Genomic DNA, 24,829 nt, shown 5'->3' on the forward strand with positions numbered 1-24,829 from the left:
TTTTCAAGGTGTGAAATTTGGTTACAGTAGCATTCTTGCATTTGTTGTAAATTCCATTAATTGTTGCATATGACAGTGGACTGGAAATTAAAGTATTGGAATAGAAGATTTCACTAAAATTTGTTCCCTCTTTAAGGCAAAAGGGTCAAAAAATTAGTTTGAATTAACTGTTTTTGGGGATATTTTGAAATATTTTTATTGTATCAGAGTTTTTATAATATATTTTAATAAATATTTTAAAATATTTAAGAGTAGAAGGGTTTTTAAAATATATTTTAAGATATTTAAAGAATGGAGAGTTTGAAACCAAGTCTCAGCTAAAAATCGCCTCTGCAATAGATTTACATCAAGAATTAAAACCTTTTGGGTAGGGAGAATTGATTTTGCTCACGACACATCCAAGATGAACCCCTTGACGAAACAGACTAGCGGCGAATAGCCACCCTCAGTTCTTTTCATCCACATTCTGGCTGATGATTGAATAGCGTCAAAAACCCTGTCATATAACTGAGAAATTTTGATAGAATATATATACATATGTATATATTTTGCAACTTGTGAACTCAAAACCGTCTCTCTCCCCCGACAGTCCCTTCTTGATTGAGAGTGTTCTACACATAATTCATGCTTGAACAATGAGTGATGGGCATCTCCTAATCCTTTTTGTTCATTCGTATGAATACTTCTCTTTTGATATTTTCATGTAGAGACAACTCCGTCAAAGGCATCTTGTAAACTGTTCCTAGTAAGACCACCGAACTCTCACAAATTGGTAGTATTATATGCTTTGTATTCGCCCTTTTGTCCGTTATGCTTTTCTTCAACTAGAGTACACAGAATTCATGCATCAGCAAGCTGTCTTTTGGTATAAAGTTGCTATATTTGTGTTTACTATGTTCTCTTTTGATGGATTCTCCGCTGCTTGATATTTTTCCCTGGTATGGTATTACTTTGATGGGTTGAAGTTGAAATTTTGAATTTAGGCAGAAACAGCTGCAAGTGAAACTACCACATGGGATTTTGCTTGTTATTTGATTGTAAAGGTACAGTCTTTGAGGGGAAATTTGTTGTAGTTCGATTGATATGGAACCACAACTGGGATTGATTGAACAATCTTTTCATGTTAGATACTCAGATGGGGTTAGAGAAGCACTTGATGAATTGGGTGATAGTTTCCTTATAACTGATCCTTCCATTTCTGGGCACCCAATTGTGTTTGCTTCTAGTGCTTTTCTGAAAATATTTGGTTATTCTAAAGACCAGGTGATTGGGAAGAATGGAAGAATGTTTCAGGGGCCTAAAACTAATCGAAGATCTGTTCTGGAAATTCGTGAGGCAATTAGGCAAGAGAAGGCTATACAGATTAGTTTGTTGAATTATAGGAAAGATGGGACTCCATTTTGGATGTTGTTTCATATGTGTCCTGTTTTTGCTAAGGAGGATGGAAGGGTGGTTCACTTTCTGGGAGTTCAAGTGCCTATCTTGAGAAAGTCCGGAGTTGTGAGGAATCCCTCAAAGTTGTGTGAAGATGGAACCGGATTTCTTGGGTGCTGTCGGAGAGAGGTGACTTCTGATTCAGTCATGGAAGTGGGACGTGGATTGGCTCTGGATTACTTATTGAACTCAGATGATAGAGGTTTGTCTCAAATTCTAATGTTTCCAGTGCCATAATAGCATAATATTGTGCTTTCATTGCCACTTTCAGTGCTTTAGCAAGTAAAAATTTGTGTCTTGGGGGGTGAGGTAGGGCTTTTGTTTGTCACTTTTGTGGATTGTTACTCTCCTTTTTGGGAAGAAACAGTGACCCACGTACAAATGCTGAATAGTAAGATGTTACTTTATCTCACATTTGGAGGAGTAGGATTATTGTAAATCAGATTCTCATTTTTGTTAAACCATGTGATGTTTACGTTCCTTGATTTGTAGAATTAGAGATCGATCAGCCTTGTGAGGCAAGTGAGCTGGAGAAGAGGAAAGCTGCTACTGCTATTAGCAACATTCTCTCAGTCCTAGCTCACTATAGTGCGAGTGAGGTCACTGGTCGATTGGTGTGTGGAAAAGCATGCTGCCTATCTGGAATGGGTCTTGGTGCCTCCATTAATATATCATTTGGTAGAATCAAACAAAGCTTTGTATTGTGAGTTGTTTCAATTTCCAACTATTTGTAACTGTTGCTGCCCAATAACTGTATTCTTTCCCCAGGTTATTGATGTTCTGCTTTCCATTTTTTGGAAACACTTTCTGTTTCCTTGCAGAACTGATCCACACTTACATGACATGCCAATTGTGTATGCCAGTGATGCCTTTCTGAAATTGACAGGTACCTACCAAATATCGGTCAACTTGTTTGTTTGTCTGTCTTAATCAAGCTCAATCCAACCCTGACGAACTTCCACTTGGTAGAAAACTTCAAAGCGATGTCTTTAGTCTTCTCATTTTGTTCTTGTATCCATGATTCAATAGGTTATGCACGGCATGAAGTATTGGGGCGTAACTGTAGATTTTTAAGTGGGCTGGACACAGTTTCTGCCACTCAATTTCAGGTAACTTATTCTCCAATTTGGTTTTGTAGTCAATCTTTGTTTTGACTTTGAGGGCTTCAAAATCTTAGTATTCTACATAAAAGGAAAGCAAATGAATGTAACCGCTGGCTAATTGTTCTTTGTCAGATAGCAGAATGCATTCGAAATGAGAGACCATGCACTGTACATATCCTTAATTACAGGTATTTTTAATAATTTACTCATTCTAAGTTAAATAAAAGTGAAAGATCTAGTTGATTAGCAGCTTACTGAATTCATGTTTATAGCTGAATCATCTGTATTGCCATTTTGTTATCAGAAAAGACAAGACTTCATTTTGGAATTTTCTTCACATTTCACCTGTCCGTAATGCTACAGGAAAGGTAATTCTTTGGCATTCAGCAACTGTCTTTTTTTTCTGTCCCCTACTATCACTGGGTAAACTTGCTGATTGTCAATTAAAGAATGTCTTTTGTATCACTGAGCTAGTTCTTGGTAAGAAATTTTGATGTTATACAGTCTGGATATCTGCATTGCTTATGGGATATGGATCTTCCACACGCACCATTAATTTGCCTGTAATACTAAAGCATCAAGACATGACCTTTGCACTGAATATGACACTTAAAGCATTACTTCCTCGTCCCACTTTGATAGTCTTGTTTTCCATTTTTATCCATCCCAAATTATAGTCCACTTTCAAATTGAAGAATATGGTTAGCTTTTAACTTCTCTAGAATGCACTTATTTAATGTACTTTGTTATTAGTGAATGAAATCTACCTTATTCATTAATTGCTTTGATTCATGCCTTGAATGATGCAGTTTTTCATCAATATTGTTGTTGCAATTAACGAAAAGGTATAATGGTTAGTTATACTAATAATATTAATGTAAGGGTATTTTATGAAAATAGTAAGCTAGATTCATCCTTCCAATAAAGTTGACTAATTTTTCTTAAACTGTGTGAAGCGGAAAAAAAAAAACCAAAACTATCAAAGTGAGACGGAAGGAGTATGATAGTTTTGTTTCTCTTGCAGATACAAGCAAATTCTTGGTTTTTTCTCAGTACCATGATAATCCTCCTCATCTTCTTTGTTTTCTCCTTGGTTTTTCACTTTTTTGTTTCATTTTACCTATTGTATTGTTGCTTTCAGCATAACTCAGTAATTAGGTTCAATATACTAACAGTTGATCTATGACTCAATGATAAGTGATATTTTCAGTTAAAGGATATGATAATTGTGAAACTCCATCAATTTCTGTCAATAAAGGATTTGAAATATGATAATTGCGATAGTGACAATTGAATTCAGATTTGAAATGTGATAATTGCGACAGTAAGCCACTAGATTCAGAATGTCGGGAGTTCAATTACGAATCTACAAAGCGTATATCATTGCAGAAATTTTATTGTTTTTCTATCCATACAGCTTCGCTACCATCAGATACTCCCTCCACCAGTGATTTATATTTCCATTAATCTTCTCCTCGTGCTTCCATGTCATATTATTTTATTTTATTGTTATTCTTTTTTTCCCAGTCTGAGACTAATTTCCTCATTATTGTTATAAAGCTTCATTGGTGTTTAGTTCTTTAATTTGTATCTCTGTTAGTGGATATGGAATAAGAAAATACGGTTCAAATTGGAAGGACCTGATTGGATGCAATGGTAGCATTATTACCTGTATGTTTTAGATGCATGACCTTTATTGCACATTGCACATTTCTTGCTGCTTGAGATAGCTGAAATCATTCTGTAAAGTGTACTCAAGCTTCGTAACTTTTAATGAATCTCCTGATCGATAACATTAAGAGATTTCTTGGACTAATCATTTATAGATAGTAGCATCTCAAATCCTGAATTTAGCTCATTTGTGATGTTCTACTTCTGCAATATTCTCGAAAATTTCGGTGCATATTGCATCTAGTGTAGATCTTACTATGGACTCGCGCACGATGTATTTTGAATTTATTACAAACACTCTCTTACTCCTGTCATCGCATGATCAACATGGACTCTGTAAGCATCTAATGTAGCACGTTCCCTCTTGTTGCTTGATGCCTGCACAGGTAGCATACTTTGTGGGGGTCCAGATAAGTAGTAGTTGTAACAGTCAGGGCAAACAAGGGTTGAGTCCTGCGATGGAGCATCTTAGCGTTGTGGGCGCTGTCAAAGTGGCGGTTAGAAGCTTGTCAATAGGTGCCAGCACCTCCTAGCAGCCCCTAGTTTTTTCTGATTTCATTTTTTGTTATCGTGGATGTTGCTGCCTGAAAAGTCATCGATCAAAGCGGTTTCAGGAAATGTAGATGTTGGGAGACATGGGAGGTAGATTGTTGTATAGTTTGGACTTCATTGAACTTTGCATTGTTTCTTAGGCGACTAATGATCTGGAACAGTGCCTTCAAATTTAGTAGCGCGACTCCAGATGATATTGCTTAGAGGTGCTTTGCTTCCCGTGTAAAGTTGTCTTGATGTACAAACTCTTGTACTGAGATCTGAACTGGTCATGGAAGAATTTGACAGCGGTGAGTTTTTAAGATATGTGTCACATTTTTACCTGATTGAACTACATCCCACTATGATTCCAGCTAAATGGATTGGAAATTTGGAACGGCAACTGCCTATAGTCAAGACTCAATTGGGGCAGTGTTTGTGGGACAACAAATTTGATTCATGCGAGGAAATGTGTACGTCTTTAGACTGATTTGATAATCTGTCTGGGTGAAACATGCAAGCCAGGAAAGTTTACAGCAACTTTTTAGCAGTGTTGATAATCTGTATCTGTGTCGGCCTCTTCACATACTCGTTCAAAACACTGATTACGAACTTACGAGCACAACTAAATTTCCTTCCAAAGAGGCAAATCCACGAACCACTGCAGTCCCATTTCTCCAGCAATAAATATATATTTTTGGGCTAGTCTTGATTAACACAATTAAGTCTACTGATGCCCCTGAAGCTAAACTTTGTAAAAGAACTTCCTCATAATTAGGCAGCAAACTTAATTGTGACACCCTTAATCATAGTGATAGCAACCCAAGAAAACGAGTTTGTCTAGGAACTTTAACAGCGACTTAATCCAGCCATTATATACGCTCTAACGAGAAACCACCGCTTCTGCTTTAGTAATCTGCTGTCACCTGTCAATTACGAGGCTAGCTCCATCACATTCTCTATCCCCATTTTCCAGTTCTCAATCCATTTCCCGGCCAGAGTTTAAATTCAATCATGGAATCAACGCTCAATTTTCTTTACCCAAGAGACTAGACTTCCTTTTTCCAATTCAAGAAAGCAAGAAAAATGGCCTCACAAAATCACCGGTCATTCATCTTCTTGATCATCATCATGCTCGTTTTCCCTTTTCCCACTTATTCATCAATTTCATCCTCACCATTTCAAGAAAATAATCCACTCCCATTTTTCATTCATCCCTCACTACCTCCTCGGTCTGAATTTGAACCAGAACTTCCTCAAGCGCCGTCGGATTCGGCCAATATTCCTCCATCCTCATCATCCGGGCCCATAAACCCAGGTGGTTTATGGATTCTTTTACAAAAAAGTATAGGCATCTCCGCCATGCACATGCAGCTTCTATACAACAACAAAGTTGTCATCTTCGACCGGACCGACTTCGGCAGGTCCAATATCTCCCTCCCGTTTGGAAGATGCCGGTTCAGCGTCGACGACAAACTTCGGATCGACTGCACTGCTCATTCAGTCATTTACGACATTGTCACTAACACTTTTCGACCCCTCATGGTCCAAACTGATGTCTGGTGCTCCTCCGCCGCCGTCAACCCAGATGGAGTTCTTGTCCAGACAGGCGGCTACCGCGGCGGTGCCGATAAAATACGGTTGTTCACCCCATGCAACAACGATTTCTGTGATTGGCTTGAACTCCCACAGAACTTGACAGTTAGAAGATGGTATGCCTCCGACCAGATTCTCCCCGACGGCAGGATTATCATCGTAGGTGGCCGGAGAGCTTTTAGCTATGAGTTCTTTCCCAAGAACTCGGTGTTTTTCAGCAATGCGGAGGTTTACTGGCTCCAATTCTTGAAGGAAACGTCCGACCCGAGAGAGGAGAACAATCTCTACCCCTTCTTGCATCTACTACCAGACGGAAATCTCTTTGTTTTCGCCAACCAGCATTCGGTTATATTGGATTACGTTAATAACAAGATTTTAAGAAAATTTCCCCCGATTCCCGGCGAAAAAAGGTCTTATCCGTCAACGGGCTCGTCGGTGTTGTTGCCACTCCGGTTAACCGGAAGTGGTTCGCGGTTGGGGTCGCCGTCGCCGGAGGTGGAGGTGATGATCTGCGGTGGAGCTAATGGCGGTTCGTATATTCAAGCTAGGCTGGGTGTGTACGTGGCAGCTTCTAAGAGTTGTGGGCGGTTGAGGGTCACGGATCCGGATCCTGAATGGGAGATGGAAACAATGCCTATGAATCGGGTCATGCCCGATATGCTGTTGCTACCCACGGGTGATGTGCTTATCTTGAACGGCGCATCAAAAGGATCGGCCGGGTGGGAATTAGCGGATGACCCGGTTTTGCACCCGGTACTTTACAGACCCAGTGAGATGGATCCGCAACAGAGATTTACTGTGCTCAACCCCACAGTAAACCCAAGGCTCTACCACTCATCTGCTGTCCTGCTGCCAGACGGAAGAGTTCTAGTGGGTGGAAGTAATCCTCATGCGTTGTACAGGTTCACCGGAGTAAAGTACCCCACAGATTTGACTTTAGAGGCATTTTTGCCACCTTACTTGGGCCCACAATACTCCCAATTGCGGCCTTCAATTTTGACCTTCGAGGGTCCCACGGATAATATCATATCCTACGGTCAGCAGTTCTCCATCACGTTTACTCTCGGTTTGCACCCTCCCGGTCAAGATTTCAGAGTTACTATGATTGCGCCATCTTTTACCACGCATTCTTTTGCAATGAATCAACGGCTGGTGATGTTGGATGTGGTTGGGTACCGGCAGCTGTCTGCATTTGCGTTCAAGGTTACCGTGTGTGCACCTCCAACAAGAAATATTGCACCCCCAGGATACTATATGACGTTTGTTGTTAATGGGGGCATACCATCTACTGGTGTTTGGATAAGAATGAAATGATTATCAGATCAAATTTTGTTCCTATGGCTTTTAGTGAAGAGATTATTTTGGTGCAGTACACTCTACTCTTTTCATTTTTTATTTTCTTCTTAGCATTAGATAAGAAAAACTTGGTCATGTTATATAGTGTAACATAAGCTAGCTGTCTCTTAAAAAATTAATTTCCCACTTTCATATAGGAGTACTATCTCAAACTAAGGCCCGTTTGGATTGTATTTTCAATGAAAAAATTACTATAGCGATTTGATGTATGTGAGGGAAAAAAGTACTCCATTCGTCCCACTTTGATAGTCTTGGTTCTTTTTTCACATAATTTAATAAAAAATAGTTAACTTTGTTGAAACAATCAATTTAAGTAGCATTTTTCTAAAATACCCTCATATTAATTAGAGTACAACTTTATTGGAACTTGAATTGATGGTAAAAAAAGAATAAACTCTCATTAAATGGGGTAGGTTTATAGTAACAACAACTTACATTGAATAAGAGTATTTTAGGAAAATTAAAATACGACTACATTTTTCAATTGGAAAGTGGACTATAATTTGGAACAGACGAAAAATGAAAACAGGACTATCAAAGTGGGACGGAGGGAGTAATAGGGAAATGTTATCATGAAAAACGATGCAATTTTTCGGCAGGAAATACAATCCAAACAGGGCCTAAGGTCTTTGATGTAGATCAAGCTTAATTTCTTCGCACCATGCTTCGAATGAATGAGAGCTTAATGCTGGCCATTTGGAAGTCTCTTCTTCACACAAAACAATTTTCAATTTTCAGCATTACAATTACTATTTGCTTCCCCTTCTCTTATCTGTAACCCGCAAAATGCTTGTCATGCTTCGGCATTCAAAAAAATATGGCCCTTTCTTCTCATTTTCACACTCAAGTACGTATCCATGCTTGAGCATTAAAAAGGGATAAAAGCTCGTCCTTCAAACACAAGTAAAAGTCATACGCATTAAGTCTAATCCAATAACTTCACCAAAGCAAAAACAAATGAGTGCATAAAATAAAATACTTGTGAATTTAATGAGTTTCTTATCTTTAATTCCCAACCGATACTTACATAATTAAGTTGATTTTGCCAATTAAGACACACTTTGATTTGTGAATTTAATGGTTTGTTACGGTTACCCCCTTCCCCCGATTATATAAAGGCTTCACTCTAGCCTCAGAAACATGTACCAAAACAAAACAATTCCATTGCTTCTCTATACTCTCAAACATCCAAGAAGATCAAATCTCCGTAGTTTTTCTTTTCTTTTTTTTTCGATCTTCAGTCTCTATACTAAAATTCTTCATCATATCGCCAAATACAAGAAAAATAACCCAAAAAACAGTTTGATCAATGGATTCAAGATACCTATCTTTTATCAGCATCATCGTTCTCTCAATGTTCTCTTTTTTCACCTCATCAACATCTGAAGCAGAATTTCTTCCGTTCACAATTTCGTCCAATAAATTCGTCCATAGGGCATGGCTCGATGGCGACAACGTCAACACAGAAACGACATCTTCTCCAGCAAAAAGCCCACTCCCGTCTCCAAAGCCTGCTCCAAAGAGAGACGACGATATTCCTGAATCATCACCATCACCATCACCATCGCCAGTAGACAGACCAACCCCTAGAGCGCCTGCACCATCGCCGGTTTCGAGAGGCGCGCAGATTCCAAAACCGTCACCTTCTCAAGACTACGGCCCAGTTCCAGCACCAGCTCCAGCTCCAGCAAAGAGGCCAATTCCAGGGGGAGAATGGCAAGTTTTACAAAACTTCGTAGGCGTGTCCGCCATGCACATGCAACTCTTCCACAACAACAAGGTAGTGATCTTCGACAGCACCAACTTCGGCCCTTCCAACCTCTCTCTCCCTAAGCACAGGTGCCTAGAGAAGGATTACTTGAATCAAAAAAAGCCTGCCAACATTGACTGCACTGCCCATTCATTCCTTTACGACACCGCCACCAACACTTACAGACCCCTCTTGGTGCATAGCAACGTGTGGGCTTCTTCCGGGGCGAACGACGATGATGGCATCCTCGTGCAATCCGGCGGCTACAACCACGGATCGAAAAAGATACGCATATTCAGGCCAACCAACGGTGAAACTTGTGACTGGCTCGAGGTTAACCAGATGCTGAGGCAGGGTAGATACTACGCAACCACTCAAAGCCTTCCCGATGGGCGGATTATCGTGGTGGGAGGCCACGCAGCTTTCAGCTACGAGTTCTTTCCCAAGGCTGCAGTTTCTCCCGGAGGAGACCTTTACAGTCTTCCTTTCCTGAAATCAACCTTCGACCACATCGAAGTCAGCAATCTTTACCCTTTCTTGCACCTCTTACCCGATGGAAACCTTTTCATTTTCGCAAACAGACATTCCATATTATTAAACTACATGAAGCATGAGGTTGTGAGGAAGTTTCCTCCCATCCCAGGAGCAAGGCGGTCGACTCCGCTGACGGGTTCGTCTGTGTTGCTGCCATTGAATTTGACCGGCGTCAGGGATAACCCAATTTCTATCGAGTCACTAGACGCGGAGGTGATGATATGCGGCGGTGCAAAGGGTGGAGCCTACGTAAAGGCCTCCAAGGGTGAACACGTGTTGGCCTCGACGACTTGTGGGCGGCTGAAGGTGACGGAGAAAGAACCCAAGTGGGTGATGGAAAAAATGCCCCTCCGCCGGGTCATGCCCGATATGTTACTGCTGCCCACCAGTGACGTTATCATCGTGAATGGTGCAAAAAGAGGATCAGCCATGTGGGAGATGGCGGACGACCCGGTTCTCCACCCGGTTCTCTACGTGGCCTGCGAACCCGACCCGAGCAGACGATTTATCGTGATGAACCCCTCCTCAACTCCGAGGTTGTTCCAATCCTCAGCCATCTTGATGCCAGATGGCAGGATATTAGTGGGCGGAAGCAATCCCACCGGGAGCTATAAATTTCAGGGGGTAAAATATCCAACTGATACGAGCCTGGAAGCCTTTTCCCCGCATTACTTGGACCCACAATTTGATGATGTACGGCCTTCAATTCCTTCCATCGAGGGGGCCCCAGGAAATGTGAATGTGATATCCTACGGCCAGCAGTTGTCTGTGAAGTTTGATCTGAAGCATTTGAATCCTGGTCGAGGGTTTGACGTAAACTTGATTGCACCATCATTTACAACGCACTCCTTTGCGATGAATCAACGGCTGTTGGTGTTGGACTGTGCTGGTGTAGAGGAGATTTCAAATGGGGTGTACAATATGACGGTGTATGCGCCACCAACCAAAAACATTGCGCCCCCGGGCTATTATATGATGTTTGTGGTCCACGATGGTATTCCATCGCCTGGGGCCTGGGTCAAATTGGAATAGTAATTGATTTTGTTGACCGTGTCATGCATCTCTTGTAGCTGGAAAGTGTAATTGTGGAGAGCAGCTTTGCAATAGAAGATAATTGGAAATTTTTTCAAGCATTTTTGTCATTTTTATGTTCTGTCCGTGTTGATTTTAATGTTTAAACTCATTATTGTTTCTATCATAAGCCAAAAAAAGACAAGCTATCATTCAATCTTTTGACCAATTCAAAATTGGAAATGAATATGGTTTGGTCTGTATTCATATTGATTATCTAATTGATCTATCTTGTACCAATTGTGGTTGGAGAATTTAATTTGGTGGAAATTAGATCATAGCAGTTAAAACGCATCATTAAAAGTAAAAACAGCTTCCATTAGATGTATAAAATCTACATCCGTTTAGATTTCGTTGTAGTTGGAGAATATATAAATTGGTGGAGGACAGCAATTTTGGAAAGACGGAAAATTCATTCAAGCGTTACAGTTTCTTGGCGTGTCATTTTTAAAGCTGTTATGAAAATACTAGAAGCCAATGAATAAATAAATGATAAGGGTCTTAAGAAGGCTTTAATCCATTTCACGCGGGGCAAGCCAAAAACAAAAAATTTTTTTTTTTTTGTGTGATGGAAAAAGGAGACAAGAAAAAATTGGGTTAGTGTTTGACACATTAGACCTCATGAAGTGAAACACTGATAGTCTCTAAGGAAGTACTACAAGATTAGGTAAGAGCAAATATTGAGAATTATTATGGAATAAAATTCAAAAATTATTTCTATATCGATCATTTCTTCTATTTTTAAATTTATTGAATCTATTCTTGATTTTAGAGCAAAGAATAAGCATATAAACTAAATGTTTTGACTTTGCTTTACGTTTAACTCATTAGATTTGGTAATAGATTCATTCACATAGTATCTTGAACAACTGAAAATAGAAACATTATTGTTATTACCAAATCACTCAAAAAAATATTTTTTTGATTCAAATAAGTTTAAAAACAAAATAATAAAGAGCTGAAAGTAAGAAATTATCAATCATTCATCTTGTGATAGCAAAGGTAGAATTTGTGGGGAAAAAAAATGCGCTTGCATAATTTGCCAGAAAAGCGCCAAACAAAGGCATGAGTAAGAACACAATGGAGATGCGGGGTATCGATCCCCGTACCTCTCGCATGCTAAGCGAGCGCTCTACCATCTGAGCTACATCCCCATGTTGAGGTTATCTTTATCCGTAATAAAACGAGTTCGGCGAGCCCCGTGACAAGCTGATTAGCATATTAGGACAAAGTTGCTTTGTAGTAAAAATACTCCTAATGCAGAGTGTGAAATGCACAAAAAATGCCAACTATCACTTACATTGCATAAGTTCTGAGATTGTGTAAGTTTCGAAGTAGAAGTAGTAAATAGATAAACGAAAAAGTTTATCTGACTTTGGCAAAAATGATCTTAAAATTTTTAAGAGTTTAAAAAATGTTTCAAAAAATAAAGCAAAAGAGATATTGTATATCTATTTGTAACTATTTGGATACTCATTTTGGAAAAAGGTTTCTTTAATGAAAATAATAATAAATTAATTTTTCACTCATTTTTTTTAATTCGTAATATTTTTAAGGGAAAATGACTTGTTTCATCCTTCACATTTCGCAAAAATATTCTTTTCGTCATTCACTTTTAAAATGAAGCAAATTCGTTCTTGACATTTAAAAATTAAACCTATTACATCCCTGAATTTAATTTTCAATCTAAATCAAACCATCTAATAACCCAGTAATAAATTTCGAAAATAGAATTGATAGATCATTCGGTCAACTTCATCATATTCACATGACATTTATTAAACCAAAAAAATAAAAGGCCATTCTTTGTCTTGGAATAGTAGAGTTTTTTTTTGATAAATCTTTTCATGCACCGTTAGTATATCCGCTTGCGAATTTAGATGTGTATTATAAATATAAAATTTGGTGTTTAAATTAAAATTAAAATGATATGGCGGTACATAAAACCGTCAGTGTATACAATGATAATGTAGAAAAGATTAATCTTTATTTTTTATGTTATAATTTTTTATTTTTTATTTTTAGGTTCATTAAATTTCACATGAATATCAAGTTGAGTTAACCAAGTGATCTACCAATTACACCCGCAAAATTTGTAATCAGGTTGATTGGTGGTTTGATTCAGATTGAAATTTGGGTTTAGGGATGTAATAATTTCAGTTTTTAAATATCAAGGACGAAATTGCTTCATTTTAAAAGTGAGGGACGAAAAGAATATTTTTGTGAAATATGAAGGATGAAACCGATCATTTGCCCTATTTTTAAATAATAGGTACTCATAGATGATGTATGAAATGTAGTGGGTTACAATAATTTATAAGAATAGGTACTCATAAGAGATGTAACAAGTCAAAATTTGACCTTAGTGGAGACTCTTAGCTCCACCATTCATGCTCTTCAATCTTAACTACCAGTGGTTACATTCTATTTTATTTAAAATTTTTTTGAAAGCAATACTATAAAAAAAATACTTATTAACATATTACAAATTCCTGATTCCTTGTCTCCTTTCATGATCTTCAAGACACATTCTTTTCTTTTCTTTTTGCACAACCTTCAACAGAATGTACTTTTCATTTCAATATTGACAAGTACATTTATGAAGTCCCTTTTTTTTTTTTATCACTAGTATACTTACAAATATATATAAAATCTTTATAAATATAATTATAAATTTCTGATTTCCCTTTCTTCTTTCATGATCTTTAATAGACTATCTCTTCTCCAATGATCCAACTTTTCAGAATTCTGCAGAAAAGTACTCTTCGTAGATGCTATTGATTTTCCCACTATTATATGTTAACATTTTGAATTTTTCAAAAATTTATCAATCTTATGGAGAAATACTAACAATATTATATCACAAATATATCATATAACAGTTCTTCTTTTATGATTTCAAGAAAACTGCCTGTTCTTCAACAACTCAAGAATTCCTCAAACCAAACGATTTGGATGAATTTTAAATGTTTCGTCAAATTCCTCAAACCAAACGAAACATGTAATGTAGTATAAATACATCGTGCAGCAATGGCTAATCAAAATTAGGACACTGTTGTGATCGATCAGCAGTCAGAGATAACCTTCTACTGGCTAGTACTGAACCAGCTGAAGTCCAATCTCCTCAAAATTTCAAGAAATGGTGGCCACATCGCTAAATTAAAACGATGATTTTAATGAGAGTGCCTCAGATGGCATAGCGGACAATGCTCTGACCTTGCAATGAACGCCGTAATTGTAGATACATCAAAGGTCACTTCAAAATATCGTGGATGGTGGTGGTATCAGGAAGACGATAACCTGGTTGCAGCCTGGGTTGTGCAGGAAGGCTTTGGTATTTAGATGCAGAGACAAATTGCAAAATTATCTCAATTTTCAAATATATAGTAATACTATTCCTCTTGCTGACTCTACGATGTGAACAACAAAATGCAGCAAATCATTGGACATATTTACAGCCAACGGACTGTCTTCCTATACTCTTAACCTTAATTCTCATAGCAAACTATACATATGACTTAAAATTTGGGAGTTCACTTTTTACATTTCAGGATTGCCCATTAGTTAGGGGCCCTACCTGATCTATATTTGTATCGCATTGCCCAAAATAGATAGTGCAAGAAATTCAGACTACTTAGGACACACATCACCCAGTAAAATCTGTCCAAGTGATAGTGATTCAAGTTGCTCCCTGACAGCCACGGCTTGTGATCGGAGTTTCCTGTGGCACTGTTAACAATTGAGACAATCACAGTGCTGAGATAGTATCCCATTGCCAGTGAAGCCCAGGAAAGAGAGGTAGCCAGAGATCTCATGCTACTCGGAGCTTCTGTGAAGAAAAATTCCAATAATCCTGCTAATGTGAAAAGATCAGCTGATCCCAGGAACAAGTATTGGAAAGCAATCCAGAAAAATGTGAGGGGCAATGGCTTGGTGGTGTCAAGTAATCCAGTATCCATAGCTACTCTCTTCCGCTTGATTTCAACTACAGCTGCCACTGCCATTGCTAGAATGGATAGGACTAATCCAATGCCAATGCGTTGAAGATGACTGATTCCCATCTCTGTTTTTGTGGCTCTACGAGCAAAGGGGATGATGCAATGGTCGTATACTGGTGCTAGGAACATCATGAAGATTACAGGGAAAAATGGAAGAGATGCCGGAGGGACTTTTAAGGAGCCAAGTTTAGTGTTCATGGTTGCAGCTTGTTGAACTGAGAACGTGGACAGTTGGGCAAGGCAGCAGTTCAGAATTATGGTACAAGCAAAGATGGGGAGGATTTTAATCACAACCTTGACTTCTTCCACTTGTTGCACTGAGCAGTCCAGTGCACCAGCAGTCGAGTTGTCTCCCACTGCTCTGTTGAGGAACTGGAGACTTTTTGATGGAGTCACCTGGATTGGTTCAACTGTTTTACTCTTTATATTTCCACCTTCTTCCTCAGATGCTGGAGTTGGAGTAGGACTTGTTGCCATGCTAGCTATAGCATTGTTTGAGCCCCTTGATTTGAATGAATTTAGCAGCGCGGCGAGCAAGACCTGTTCATTCAAGTAATGTGTTTATTAGGAAAATGTAGCTGACCTGCACGTGATGTCGTAGTAGTTTTGAACCACAATATTTTTCTTTTTTCTTCTTTTTCCTAAATTAGAAGTTCGAACCAGTTGAATGCATGAGGATTCCAGATTTATATGGCATCAGAGTTAAAGTGAATAAACTAGTAGTATTAAGCTGACTATTTGGACAGCGTTTTAAGGTTCAAACGTTAGCATTGTTCTTAAACTGACCTTGACTATTGTGGTAAGCGGACTTCCATTTGGTATCTTGTTTCTGTAATAAGTCGATCCCAGGAGGAAAATTGGAATTGACAACAATATTGCAAAAGTGGAGATCCCAAATCCCCATTGCCACCCCTTATTGTCCTCAACCCACACCACCAGGGTCACGGCAATTAAAGCTCCACACGAGAGGCAAAACACGAAGTAATTGAAGAATGTGGATCTTTGCTTCCTGCCCTTAAGGCTGTCCTCATCAAACTGCTCCGCCCCATGTGCCGGTAGCGACCCTTTGATACCTCCAACCCCCAATGCCACCAGATATAGGCCGATGAATAACATAGCAGCTTTTGCACCATGAACTTTTTGGCATGGAATGCTAGGGGTTGCAGGGTCACATTTTGGTGGCTTTAGAGATGGTGAGTGAGCTTGCACCGTCAGTATCACCAAGCCCTGATACAACAGTCAAATAAATCATGAGGTCAGGAAGATGACATCTGATCACCGGGAATTCAAAGAGATGATGTATATTTCCTAGTATCAAATTTACGCTAGTTCAATTCCTGAGCCTGAGGTTCATTTTGCTTCCTATGCTGACAGTTTTTATGGGACAGGACATGCAACTTTTGAAGGCTCAGAATTCGGGCTGACCTACCCATATGATTGGTTCCTCTGACATAAACAAGTAGTGCGTCCTAGGTTTCGCATCATAAGCCCGTGTTGAGGGGAAAAAGAAAATTTATTCTTTCCACAATCTTCACAGACGAAGGGTGCAATAATTATAAAACCTTCCCAACCTCTCACGGGAAAGGAAACTCAAGATTTACTTTTAGCTCCATGCAGTTTACCCTTTAATTTTGGTACAATTACATATTCCCCCAAATTCAGGTGTTTACATATAGAAAGCGACGCATCAAACGAGCAAATACGATTTGGTTTTGGCGGTGGTCGAACCAAAATTTCTTGGGGGGGTAGGGTAACATCAAACCAACTAGACACAAACGATGGCGAGTGTCAGGTGTCCCGTTTCATAATCCAATTCAATAATATTTAAATTTAATAAGTTTAGATCTTAGCATGTTCAGATGCGTTTGATAATAAAAAAAATTAAATATTTAAATTAATTAACTGATACTGAACTTTTTGAATAAAATTAATTCCTAAAAAAAAGTGAAAAGTGATACACTAAAATATATTATATATTATATTTAACAATTCAGCGATTCAATGAATTCAAATTTAGTGATAAGTGATACACTAAAATATAGTATATTTAACAATTCAGCGACTCAATGGATTCAAATTTTAAGTTTAACTTTCAGAGTTTAATTACCGAACACCCTTAATAAGTACTGTATGACTTATGGGATGGAGTATCTAATCTGGGGAGTCACGTGCATGATGCAACTAGACTAGCAGGATTTTCCTTTTCTCTAGATGGGGTCCGGTCCATCTGATGGGGGCGTTTTGCCGAGTGGTCATCAACTCAAACAGCTGTCACCTTTCGCATGATATCATGTGGCCTTACTTATCAGAAAGTGTCAATAATAATAATACTCCATAGGTAGGAAGAAGAAAAAAAAGAATCCTGTGGCCTTTGTCTGAGGCCAAGTTATTCTATTGGACTAGCGCTCCAAATAAGGATAATTAACCCCTGATATGTCACCGTAATGGTGTTGCCTCTCAAAAATGGAATGTTATGTGGCTCTGTCCTAATGGCAGTGTAACCGAGGCATGGGGTGTACCACTCAAAACAACACACCTGTTTCGCCATCCTCCAGCCTACGGGTACGTACATGCTAGAGTATCTTACCACAATCACAATGGCTGGCTAATCTCAGCGTATGGAAACAAGCGTTTAGATACGTGATAGACACTCTTCAGTAAGCATGACAAATTCTTTGAATTAGCTGACCTGGATTATTTGTCTCTGCTTATGTGGTTTTAAGATGAAAACAGACCGGCAGATAATCAGCCACTCTACATCTTTGACAAGAGATTTTCGAGAAAACAACTGACAACACATCACCATGCATGGTGGTTATACTAGGGAATAAATAGTGGAGTTTTGCAGCCCACTTGATGCTGCTTCATCCAATCAGAGATATGTCGGACCAAGATCCCAATCCATCTTGTACGTTTGGATGGTCGTCTATTACTTGGAAGAACAATATATTCAATTGGAGATCAATTGGGCATGTCGTCGTACAATTCAATTGGTAGAGATGCTGTGCTTTTAAGAGAAAGTGGTCTACCACGAGGACGAGGATTGTAATCGTGATTGTATTAAATTATTGAACCTAAACCAGGAAGTGCACTAGTACATCTTCGAAGGCGTAAAATTTGAATGCCGCCCAATCTATGATCGCCGAAAGAAAAACTCGAGTCATCGTGGCGAATTTATCTTAAAGAAGAAGACAAGATGGTTGATTGAAATGATTGCATGAGGGGAGTTGTCCTCATGGAATAAGAAACTGGAAAAGGGACAGCCCGACAAAATAGGGCAAAAAATTTATGTGACGCTGAGGCTAAGAAAGTGTGCATGCGGTAGAATGGGGACAGCTGGCATCACTGGTAAGACGTTATTGGTTGAGGGGGGAGGCCTCATCGGAGCCCCCCCACAGACAAAAATATTAATGCCACAAAACAAAATGGGTATGTTATGTAGGCTGGCTTTTCAGCGGAAATTACGAAAATGAAGTTTGCTTTCGTCCTGGCATGACGCACCCGAGCTATGGGCCATGAATTTTACACAAGAATACGAAGATACCATGCATGAATTGGAATCACAATGCATGTCTTTTACGTATTTAAAGAAATCCTCAAAGTTAAATTTTACGTAATTATTATTCATTCAACGTTTATCATCGTGTCTATATTATATTATTAATATAAAAAAAATTAATTTATATATATATATTAATAAGTGAAAAATTTTGAATTTAAACTTTTTATTTATAATTCCTTTTATCTTATCATTTAACCTAATTCTCTCCAAAGCAATTATGGATTTTAACCCTTTAAAAATGATAATTTTTTTTATTTTGCCATCTCAAAGAGATGATCGAGACATGATTAGGATTCTAAAGTCGATCACTTTTTATCTTTATTTTTATTGGCTATCGAACTTGGAGGAAATTATTATTATGTCAACTTCCATACAGACCCAAAAGGAGGGGAGAACGAAAAGGACCCTTTTACAAAAAGGGTGAAAATAAAGATCAAATTGTTGCCCATCAAGTTGAAGACACGTGAAATACCGTCTATCTAGCTTGACTTTTGAACTGGCTGTGAACTCGATGACCCAATTTTTTTTCTTTTTTCTTTCTATTTTCTTATAAAAATTCACTTTCTATCAAGTGCAGTAGTTGACTTTGAATTTCCCGTCCCCTGGATCCTACTCAGAAAGATTAAAATGAAAATCCTAACCTTGAAGTGTTATTGGGCTGAACCAAATCTGACAAATCTTATTTTCCACTGTGGCATGGCATTTGTCACATTTTAGTTCTTGTCCCTTTGGCTGAGGGGGCCGGAAAGTTAAGTCATGCTATAGGCTATAGCGCAGAAAATTGGTTTTCTTTAAAGCTAAGTGGCTGGAGTCATTGACAACTTGCAAGGTGGAATATGTTGAACTTGAGAGTAATTGAAGACTAGTGAATCTATGTAACTATTATGTGTGGAGCCAAGAAATTACAGCAGACCAATCAGTCCTTGTTTTTTTTTTTTTCTTCTTCTTCTTCTTTTAAATAAATTAAAGCCGCCTGTTGTTGGTCGATAAAGAAGAACAAAACCAAAATTATTCAAGAAAAAAGGATGGTGGTTGATTACCAGGAATTCAATGAGGGCACTTATGAGGTAGATGAAATAAGTGGTGAAGAAGGCATCGGACAAGAACCCTCCAACAAGGGCAAGCAGGAAAGCGGTGCCCATGAAATTTGTCACAGAATTCGCTGAATTTGATGGTGAGAAGTGCATGTATTCCGAGAAATACAGTACCAAGTTGCTTGCATTCGCCAGATATGCTAAATTCTCCAACACCTCAGCCACTATACCAAAAAGGAAAAAAAGTTGTCCATAATAATCAACACAAAAAGCATTAATATGTTGTACTGAAACAAAGAATTCATTAGCCCACTACTCGCACAGCATGCACAATGGTAAACCAAAGTACGCCTGCAGATAAAAAAAAAGTAGTATGGCACTATATGAATAAATAAATGAGGTCATGGAACTACGATTTAATCAAAGTCCCATCATAGAGAGTCCGTCCCTTTTCCGACGACAATACAATAGTGGCAGTGCATTTATAGGTTTGTATTCACCGAGGCAAGGAAAATTAGGACACATGCAAGAACAGGTATCGGTGCTTGGAAGATTTTTCCTTACCTAAGACGAAGGATGCAGCTACCATGCCACCATGGCGGCCTTTGAGTGCGGGCCTGTTTCTCCAACTTACATACCCTTCCCATGAGCCCGGCTGCTGGTTTTCCACTTCCTGCAGAAAACTCCACGAGATAAGCACGTCGCTTTTTTTCTTTCCCAAAGGTTCAAAGCGAAGGGAGGAGGAGGATGAAGAACAACTAACCATTTCTTTTTTCTCTGCTGCAGAGGAAAATTGAAGCCAAGAAAGGAAGAGGGGGACTGGGTGAAGAGGAGGAGGAGGGAAGGGGGGGATCAAACGTGAGAAATTTGAAGAGTTGAGAGACAAGAAAGGGTCCAACTTAGAGAGAACCGTCTAGAGTTCAGACCCTTTAGTAGAAAGAGCCTCTAACCCCTTAAAGCTCTTTTTATACTAGTCTGATCACAAATCTTTAACAACTCTAGCGTTGTTTTATTTTGGTCATGTGTTATTAATCTTTGTTTAGGCACTCAAGTATCCACTTTTAAGGGAGAACACAGAATACAGTACTGTAGATAACAGAGACAGATAATGAAGGTGTGAACTGGGATTCCCTTGGATTATAAGGAAATGTATATATCTATGTCCTGAATAGAAGGGAGAAGAGAAAAAAAAATATTAAGCAAAACATGAATCTCCTCCTACCCTTTTTTTTTTTTTTGCCTCTTTGCCTCTTTGGTAAGTAATCTCCTCCTGCCATACCCGCTGAGACATAAGTATTGTTATGAGTTGTTTGACCAGGCAGGAACCATAACAATAAATGATAAAGCTTGATACCGCAACAACCCATCAACGCCATCATTATGGTAAATGTAACTCACAAGACATAACAATTTGGCATTCTTTTTTTTTTTTTTTTAAAAAAAGCTTTTTAATTCGTTTGCCGATATTATTGAATTTTACTCCTCCTTTGTGGAGTTACCCTGAAATGTGGATACAAACGAAGAATTGGATTCTTTAAGCCTCCACACACGCGCAGCAAACCTGCAACATGATCCCCTCCTTTAAGTTGGTCATGACTTATCACATGGGAATCCATGGGGTAGTTGATAGATAAAGATTGAACTCTTTTCATCAATGGTCAATATTGTCTATCTAACTCCCTAATCTACGACCCTCCAAAGAAAAAAAAAAAATCCCTAGTCTAGCATTCTAGCCGTCTGATTAAGAACTCAATTTTAGCTTATTATTTTTATTATTATTTTGGTTTCACTTTCTTTTTTTCTTAAATTCTTTTTCTGCATTGAACAATATCCATAATCGATAAGGGGATATTAATTTTCTCATTAAGGATTGGTTGTTGATACTTGCGTTTGAGGTGAGAGATTGAGGGAAGGGGGGGGGAGGAATAAAAGGGGCTGATTAAAAAATAAAATCATGTTTCTTTTTTGGTCAAAGACCACAAAGGAATCCAAATTGCATGTTAAAAAAAAAAAAAGTAGGTTAACTTGATTTGTACAAACCGAACATTATCGGTGTTCAAAAAGGAACGGTCATGGAGGACCAAAAGTCACGTCCATTTGGCTTTTAAAGAGAGCATACCAACTAACCAAACCTCCTCCACTTACCTCTGCTAGTGCCGAAACTCACCTACGCATTTAATTTTCAGTCTTCAATTTAGCTTCAAAACTCAAAAGTTAAATAGCTAGAAACAAAACCTCAAAAACAAAGTCAGACTTCTTTCCCACAAGGCTGTAGTCCGCGTATAGTTGCTAACACAAATGTTGGATCCTGTTTGGCACGACATTGCAGATATTCTATATTTCTATTCTGACAAGATTGTTAGTCCATCTTAAGATGGAGGATCGATTCAGTGGTGGGAGAATTTTAACTACTACCCGTTGATGTGGATATGTGAATGCAAATTGTTACTTGTCGGGAGAAGAAATTAGGGCCTCGTTTGGCAGACAAGTTTTTTGTTAAGTTTGTCTGTTATAAATTTTTTACAAAACTTTAATTAAAGTAACCTCAAAAAACTTCTCAAAATTTTTAAACTATACACTTCAAAATATTCAAAAAAAAAAACACGTTTCAAAATTTTTTTTAAAAACTTCTACAGTAAGTTACAATAAAGTTTTAGACAAACACCCAAAAAACTCACTTGTCAAACGGGGTCTAGATTATTTTTACCAACTATCGATTAACTGAACTAAATTTTTAATCAGTGGAGGGTTGGTGATGCATCAGCAAATGTGGTAACAAATTATTTGTCAAAGGATTTTTACGAAAATAATCTTTCTTTTTTAAGTGTCGTTTAATGCACGAAGGAACATTAGTTTCTTATTTAATTCACAGTATGGATAGTACTTCACAGGGGTGGGTACAAGTCAGGTAGCCACCCCGTTGAGCATTTGGATGATCCGATCCACATCAGGCCAACAATTTGACAAATGAAACTTGTAAATAAATAGTCTCTCATATTTTCAAAGAGCATTTGCTCGATGAAATTACTTGATTAACTCTAAAAATATTATTTTATAGCATATATATAAAATGAAAAAAAAAATTTAAAATTTATATATATGCGTCGCGAATCGGGTACCCAGGAGTTCTTAATCCCATGGCCCTAATCCATCCTACATATAAGCAGGTGATTGATCCTCTTTTGTCCCAATCAAATAATGCGGAGGATCATGTATCTTATTTTTCGGATTGGATCGAATAGAATATTATGGGTATTTTTGCCCACTCCTAGGACTATTTCACTAAATAAGTATCTATCATGCGTCAGCTCTAATGATATACATCGAGTAGTTCCTTACGTTATGTCTACAATTTGAATAAGATACCAAGGTTTTAACCTAGAAAATCACTCTTTGAAAAAGCTTAACAAAAATAATAAAGCATTTGCTAATTAAATGGTGTAGTTCCAAAATGATATATTTCACTTCGTTCACCTCATGCCTGGTGAATTAATATGTGAACTGTTACATCAGTGCATATTTCATTAAAAAAACAAAACAAAAATTGCCTGCTTTAGTTTCGCAAAAATTGAGATTTCGTGCATTATGCTCCCTGGTTTTCTAGGAGTATCAATCCAGCAAATTTAATTGGCAAGAAATACTGCCTTTTCACAACAATGCCGGGGAATAAAAGGAAGGGTTTGCTCATCTTAAAACATGCTCTTCCAAAGGGGAGATCATGATTTATATATATTTTTTTTTTTAAAAATGCAGCAGAACTTGATTCCTGATGTATATATTAACTCACAAAAAGAAAAGAAAAAAAAATGAAGAAAGGAACTGGAAGTACCAGTTTGTTGGGTAATCACCCGCCACGTAATTCATATATTTGACAAAGGGTTGATAGTAGTCGAGTGAAAATAGCAAGATTCATAAGCAGTACCAGTAGTATTTTCCATCCAGACAATCTCTCGATGACTAGTAATTTTCATTTGTTGCAGCTGCCACAACGTGAGGTAACCCAATTTTGTGTTGTGTTGTCGAGGCAGGCCTATTCTTCCTAAAAGGACAAACACATGAATTGAAGGGTCATATGGATATGCTCCCTCAAGTTTGAATTCGACGAAGAAATCAAATTTAACAATGTCAAGAAAATGACGTTCAATTGGCATTCAGAACCTGCGAAGGTTGTGTTGTCTTAGTACATTTTCACTTTGTAAGGGTTTGAAAGAAGTTTGTACCAAAAAGAAAAGAGGGTGAAATAAGTATGTGAATATGGTTTCAAAGAAAAGTAGAACAGATCATCAACTGGAGAAACATATATTGGTTTCCATTTTGTCTGGTCATACAACGAATTAATGCTCTCTTTTTTAAAAAAAAAAAAAAAAAAAAAGGGGAAGAAAAGAAAACATGTCAAAGAATCCAGTTTAGCAAATAACATTTTATACATTCCCTCAAAAAACTAACAGTCGTTTTTCACTGAAATTATGATTTGTTAAATTTGGTAACCTACGATATCAGATAAAACAGTGGTAATATGCACTAGACGATTGAATTATTTCTGTTGATAAAATGTTCATTTACATCACACCTTCTATCTTTCTTTTGGTTTCCTTTTGAATTCTTTATCAATGAAATATCCCAGTTTGCCTTAGGAAAAAATAAATAAATAAATAAATAAAGACAAGTGCTCAAGCTATTACCGTAACATTATTATGTGGCATCAAGTCATGTGTCGACATAGTCTGATATCATATGATGTCAAATTCATAAGTTGGACACTTTGTGATTCCGGGATTTTCTATATTCTTTTTTCTTTGTCCTCAAGCTAGACAGGTAGGTAATGGTGAGATTCATTTCTAGAGTTATTTTTCATGTACTTCCTTGCTAATTAAGTACTTACTATATAGTCTGTGAAGAATCTCGCATTATTAAGGCGCTTAACTTGCTAATGCGTCATCAAGTGCGGGTTAGACGTGGAAGTCCAAAATTGACGCAACCAACAAATAGATTAACATTAAGCAGTCAAATGTTTGTGTCGGGCTACGAAATTCAGTGCCTTCTTGCGTTAACAGAGTGTTTGTGTAGTAGTACATGGTTTCATAATTCCGATGGATATACCAATACAGAAATTGCAGCTGGTGGAGGTGGTTCAGTTCTTCTAGTCATCTGTTTATTTTGAAGCCCCAGAATCTTGGGCTTCTTCTACG

General features: G+C 38.0%; 4 protein-coding genes and 1 non-coding gene across 5 annotated transcripts; 3 read left to right on the forward strand and 2 right to left on the reverse strand.

Moving 5' to 3' along the window:
* Nucleotides 1-349: 349 nt before the first annotated feature.
* Nucleotides 350-5,101, forward strand: LOC113753184 (protein TWIN LOV 1). The gene is made up of 7 exons (XM_027297284.1): nucleotides 350-1,636; nucleotides 1,927-2,137; nucleotides 2,256-2,320; nucleotides 2,464-2,543; nucleotides 2,670-2,725; nucleotides 2,842-2,905; nucleotides 4,595-5,101. The coding sequence occupies exons 1-7, from the start codon at nucleotides 1,084-1,086 to the stop codon at nucleotides 4,739-4,741; spliced, it is 1,176 nt and encodes a 391-aa protein (XP_027153085.1). The 5' UTR covers nucleotides 350-1,083; the 3' UTR covers nucleotides 4,742-5,101.
* A 724-nt stretch (nucleotides 5,102-5,825) lies between these two features.
* Nucleotides 5,826-7,649, forward strand: LOC113752659 (aldehyde oxidase GLOX-like). Its single transcript, XM_027296747.1, has one exon. It carries the CDS (start codon nucleotides 5,826-5,828, stop codon nucleotides 7,647-7,649), a length of 1,824 nt encoding a protein of 607 aa, XP_027152548.1.
* A 1,351-nt stretch (nucleotides 7,650-9,000) lies between these two features.
* Nucleotides 9,001-11,007, forward strand: LOC113752660 (aldehyde oxidase GLOX-like). The gene has a single exon (XM_027296748.1). It carries the CDS (start codon nucleotides 9,001-9,003, stop codon nucleotides 11,005-11,007), a length of 2,007 nt encoding a protein of 668 aa, XP_027152549.1.
* Nucleotides 11,008-12,127: 1,120 nt separating this feature from the next.
* TRNAA-AGC lies at nucleotides 12,128-12,200 on the reverse strand. The gene has a single exon. It is a non-coding gene; the product is annotated as a tRNA-Ala (tRNA).
* A 2,199-nt stretch (nucleotides 12,201-14,399) lies between these two features.
* On the reverse strand, nucleotides 14,400-20,581 carry LOC113753691 (protein NRT1/ PTR FAMILY 4.6). Its single transcript, XM_027297913.1, has 5 exons — nucleotides 20,404-20,581; nucleotides 20,205-20,313; nucleotides 19,647-19,864; nucleotides 15,831-16,271; nucleotides 14,400-15,584 (listed from the first exon to the last, which is right to left on the reverse strand). Exons 1-5 carry the CDS (start codon nucleotides 20,404-20,406, stop codon nucleotides 14,607-14,609), a joined length of 1,749 nt encoding a protein of 582 aa, XP_027153714.1. The 5' UTR covers nucleotides 20,407-20,581; the 3' UTR covers nucleotides 14,400-14,606.
* Nucleotides 20,582-24,829: the final 4,248 nt, after the last annotated feature.

Source organism: Coffea eugenioides, chromosome 11, assembly GCF_003713205.1.
Source record: "Coffea eugenioides isolate CCC68of chromosome 11, Ceug_1.0, whole genome shotgun sequence".
Taxonomy (NCBI): domain Eukaryota; kingdom Viridiplantae; phylum Streptophyta; class Magnoliopsida; order Gentianales; family Rubiaceae; genus Coffea; species Coffea eugenioides.

Coding starts and splice junctions, on each gene's coding strand:
- LOC113753184 (XM_027297284.1), top strand. CDS start 1,084: ATGGAACCACAACTGGGATTGATTGAACAATCTTTTCATGTTAGATAC. Junction 2,138..2,255: donor ATCAAACAAAGCTTTGTATT/GTGAGTTGTTTC, acceptor GTTTCCTTGCAG/AACTGATCCACACTTACATG. Junction 2,321..2,463: donor TGCCTTTCTGAAATTGACAG/GTACCTACCAAA, acceptor ATGATTCAATAG/GTTATGCACGGCATGAAGTA.
- LOC113752659 (XM_027296747.1), top strand. CDS start 5,826: ATGGCCTCACAAAATCACCGGTCATTCATCTTCTTGATCATCATCATG.
- LOC113752660 (XM_027296748.1), top strand. CDS start 9,001: ATGGATTCAAGATACCTATCTTTTATCAGCATCATCGTTCTCTCAATG.
- LOC113753691 (XM_027297913.1), bottom strand. Junction 16,272..19,646: donor GTGCCCTCATTGAATTCCTG/GTAATCAACCAC, acceptor CTGTTGTATCAG/GGCTTGGTGATACTGACGGT. Junction 15,585..15,830: donor CGCTTACCACAATAGTCAAG/GTCAGTTTAAGA, acceptor TTGAATGAACAG/GTCTTGCTCGCCGCGCTGCT.